General features: G+C 40.7%; 1 protein-coding gene across 1 annotated transcript in view; it reads right to left on the minus strand.

The window, feature by feature from the left end:
• Nucleotides 1-791: 791 nt before the first annotated feature.
• Nucleotides 792-4,827, minus strand: part of CNKSR3 (CNKSR family member 3) — a 39,757-nt gene continuing 35,721 nt past the window's right edge. The window contains exon 12 of the mRNA XM_008566429.1: nt 792-3,228. Within this exon, the coding sequence (XP_008564651.1) occupies nt 2,930-3,228 (299 nt within the window). The 3' untranslated portion in view covers nt 792-2,929. The remainder of the gene's footprint in view (nt 3,229-4,827) is intronic.

The raw sequence follows: 4,827 nt of genomic DNA on the forward strand, positions 1-4,827 counted from the left end.
CATTTGTATATCTTCCTTAGAGAAATGCCTGCTTAGCTCTTTTGCCCATTTTTTAATGGGGTCGTTTGTTTTTTTCCTTGTAAAATTGTTTGAGTTCCTTGTATATTCTGGATATTAATCCTTTGTCAGATGTATATTTTGCAAATATTTTCTCCCACTCTGTTGGTTGTCTTTTAACTCTGTTAATTGTTTCTTTTGCTGTGCAGAAGCTCTTTAGTTTGATATAATCCCATTTGTTTATTTTTCCTTTGGTTGCCCGTGCTTTTGGGGTCGTATTCATTGGTCTGCATTTATAGCTACCATGTTCGTGGTAATTTTTTTTATATTTATATATACATACACACAAAGTATGTGCCTTGTTTCATTGTTTCATTACATCTTGTAATATAATCATGCTAGAGCATTGACATGTTAAAATAATTATAAAATATTTATACTTGTTTACATTTCAGTTAGGAAATTATATTGATGTATATGTTTAGAAGCCAGTTATATTATCTGTTAGTTTCATTTCAGAGTAGTAAATGGGGTGGATGCTTTTATGTGTGAAGGTAAGTTTTATCATCCATGACTTTCATTTGATGATTGTAAAGCGATGTTGGTATTAAATATTTATTATAAAAAGAGATGGGTGTTGAGTTGGGTCTGGTAGGATTCAAAAACCACTGTTGTAAAGTGTCATGTCAAAAGTGTCATCCTGCCCTCTCCATATGTGAGCACACGCCCACCATTAAACCCGAATGCAGTTCAGGATGCAGTTTCCACTGGTTTCTAAGAAATTCATATTAAACTATTATTTATACATTTTAATAGCAGAGGTTTACAAACTTTTTATAGCAGGAACATATTTTTCAAACATGATTCAGGAGAAAGCTCCAAATAAAAATAAAAATTAAAAATGAAGCTGGCAGAGGCTGACTGAAGATAAAGGACCCCAGAAACTTCTCTGGCCACCCCTGGGACTTCAGGCAACAGAGCCTGGTTGGACGCTGCCTATTACAGTTATGACTGACTTCTGAAAATTCATCTGGAGGGAGGTTATTCAACCCCCAAATGGCATTTTCTCCACAGAAAAGAGCTAAACGGCCAGCTAAGCCTTCCAAAGCGATCTACTTCATTATGCAGCAAAACTACAGCAGTAAGATTCCTCCCCTCAGTCCAAAAGTGAGAAGTGTCACCACCCCATTTCCTGGGCACAAAGCCAGCTCACGCTAACAGTAAAGCAGGCAAGGGCTGGCTCTTCTCTCTTTACACAGCTCCTTCTTGGTCACCAGTGCCCTACACAGACCTCCCCACCTCACACCCTTCACAATATCATGTCAAGTACCCAAGCTGCCTCTGTCCTTCAGTTTGTCCAATGCCCTTGGATCTCCCATGAAATACTCATATTTTTACTATAGTTCCCTTAGAGGTTGGTAGGAAAACAGCCTGACTGAATTCAATCACATTAATATGTGAGTGGTTGCTAGTTCCTTTAACACCACCAGAGGCACATTAAAGGGAAGATGTTTCCTAACTCCAGTGAATCTCTCATTAGCTGAATTCCAGGCAGTTCAGCAAAGCACACGATTCCAGCGGTGTAAGAGAGTATATTTTGAGGTAGGGGATACCAGCTCTGCTCAGGAATATACCTCAGAAAATTCCCAGCGTAGTTTTGCTTTACACACACTTCTTCAGCTCCTCCATTTCTAATCCATAAAATCCCAAAATGTTTGGGAGTGTTTTTTTTTTGTTTTTTTTTAACAATAGCACCCATGGTGGCAAAGGCCATGGGGGCCACCTGTTAATTTGAAAACACCCTGAACACTCTTTATCATTAGCTTCATGTATGATGCAAACAGAAATATTTTAATTACATGTGACTAAGAGTAAGAAAAATATACAACTATATTTAAAACACTTAAATTAACAAGATAGTACTTTTCCATTCTAACAAAATATCATACATTCAGTTTAAACAAGAGTTAATATCCAGACACACTTTTTCAAAATACCTGATGCTAGTTGAAAATTAGTGACCATGAGGTTTTTCAAGATATATCTGATTAGCAAAAGGTGTACAATTTTGAAGAACTGCATGTTCTTTTCTGGAAAAACAGACATTGAACAGGTCAAAATGCAAACTGACATCTCTCTCATAAACCTAAATAAATCTTGTTGCTTTACTTTTTGGAATGATACTTTGGCTGTCAGCAAATCTTATAGCTTCTTTTCCCTTAAAGACAATAATATATAACAACAGCAATGACACCCCTCACAAATAACCATAAACTTCTTTATATATAGTAAGCCCTATCAAAATGTGTCCATGTGTTTCTGTATCAATTGACCTATACACCGAGACTGTTAGAAAAATGGGGGTTCACCAAGTGTAACAGACCCACACTTACACCTCTGCTTTGAAAGAGCATTAGACACTCGCCACATGTTATTTCAAGGCTGCTACACTTACAAATATCGCATATAGCTTTAAAATTCAAACAAAAGTGTTTTCTCCACTGGCTTTTTCTGGTAAAGTAGTTGGACCACAAACCAACAAATCTGTGTGACAATCGCCACCAATTTTAGTCCCCTCTCTCCCCCACCCCCCAAAACACAGGAATGCTGCCAGTTCCTCACAATGACCAGAGCATTTCTGGCCAAGACAACAATTTCTAGAGCTTGTCCCCATGTCCCAACTCTGGGGAAGCAGGAAAAGCAGACTCGACCCATTTCCCTCCTTCCGCCTCCAAAGCCAGCACCTGAGGCCCTCTGGATTTGTTCCCATTACTTCAAAATTCTGAGAAGGGCAGTGTAACCACTTTCCGAAACAAAACAATAAAATCACATAAGGTCACTACATAATACTGTGGATGAAATCAGAAGAGGCTGTCCACTGGGGACACAAGGCACTTGTCGTAGCAGCCAGGCGGGAGTCCGGCCAGCAGCATCAGTGAGTCAACAGTTTCAGGCGGGTCAACCAGCTGACCAGCAGGGACGGCTCCGTGGATGAGGACTTGGCGGCTGAGGAGACAGATTTCTTTTTGGTCCCTTCGTCCTGGAATGGGATTGTGGCACTGCTGTGGAGATCTGAATTGACGTAGCACCTGCTCCCTCGGATGTAGTCTGCACCTCGCACCAGATGCCGCTCTGTCGTGGGTCTGGAGAACCGGTACGGGGGAGCCGAGCTCTCTTCGACGATGGGAGGAATCCGCTCATTACTGAAATACCGGCAAAGGGCATCTTCCCCTGTTTTCAGACAAAGCCCATGAGTCCATTAAAGTAACAGTCCACCATGCAGTGCTGTTCAGTGGGCCCTCAGCCTGCTCAGACTTCCAATGCCACTCTGAAAGTGGGCACCATACCCTGCTCTCCTCCCTAGACCGATGACAAGGCCTTGCATGTGGCCAGGCCCACCCCTTGGGTGTTTAGAAAGCAGAAATGGAAGAGGTCCATCCTACTTTAGGCTAAAAGCTTTAGAACCTGAGAGGTAGCACAAAGTCAGATCAGAATCAGAGCCTGCACTTCTCAGCAGGTGGAAGAATTTTCATAATTTCACTTGAAATGAAAAAGACAGAAAATCATATGATTTGATCACTGCTTCCCCATCTGCCATTGCTCAATGGCAGCAGCGTGAAGCAAATACCTCCAGAGCAGTGTCCCCTCTCCTGGAGCATCCCTAAGAAGCATTACGCAGGTGGGGGTGCCTCCGCTTGTCACCCTGAATGAAAGGCAGGTACTTTGCCCCTTTCTTGGATGGGGATCAAAGATTTTAATGTCCTGCAATGCTCAGGACATTCCTGAACAATGAAGAATGATCCTGTCCTAAATGCCAGCAGACCCCCTGGGGGGGGGGGGGGGGGAATAGTTAAGAAATTGAATAGAAACTTATTCAAGGCACTTCCACAACACATAGCATTCTTTGACCCAGAAATTCCACTCCTCAAAATGTGCAAAGATCTATGTATAAGAATGCTTACTGTAACGTTTATAATTGGGAAAACAGACAGAAATCACCTAAATTTCCAACAGTAGCAGTCTGGTGCTACAGCCATAAGATGAAATATTTATCAAGCTATATAAAAAAAAATACACGTTCTAGATAATATTCACTTCACATAGCATTATTGAACATCTATTTCTTCCACTTCACACATTTTTCTAAGTGCATAATATGTAAATATAGGAAGAACTGGAAGACACACAAAACATTCACAGTAATTATTTCCATGTTAGGGAGGCAAATTCCTGCTGAGTTTTATTTTCTCAGGCCTTCTAGATGTTTTTCAACGTACATCTTTTGCTTTTGTAATCAAAGGGGAAAAGTCATTTTTAAAAAGTGCCCATTGTGCAAAGCCACGTGTTGTTTGTCTATTTATATGAAATGTCCAGGACAGGCAAATCTATAGACACAAAGATTAGCGACTGTCAGGGGCTGGGGAAGAATGGAACTGGGAGTGAGTGCTAAAAGGTAGAGGGTTCCTTTTGGGGGTGAAGAAAATGTCCTGGAATTAGATAGTGGTGATGGATGCACTACTCTGTGAATACACTAAAAACCACCTAACTTTAAAAGGGTGAACTTTATGCTAACAGTTATATCCCAATAAAGCTGTAATTTTGTTTTTTTAGAAAAGAGGCCATGTGTAGATAGATGCCTTTTATTCTAAAACAACCATGCAAGAAAAATGTGGAAGGAGGATTAGGGTGACAGGTATTTTTTTCACTTCCCAGTTTCACACTCTCCCACCCCTATACTCCATCTCTCAGGATATAAAAGAAATAAAAGGCTAAATCTGGGCTCCTAAGAATGGCAATGAAGCTGGTTTCTAAATCTAAACAAAGGACAGC

Source organism: Galeopterus variegatus, unplaced genomic scaffold (assembly GCF_000696425.1).
Source record: "Galeopterus variegatus unplaced genomic scaffold, G_variegatus-3.0.2 Scaffold241, whole genome shotgun sequence".
In the NCBI taxonomy this organism is placed as follows: Eukaryota; Metazoa; Chordata; class Mammalia; order Dermoptera; family Cynocephalidae; genus Galeopterus; species Galeopterus variegatus.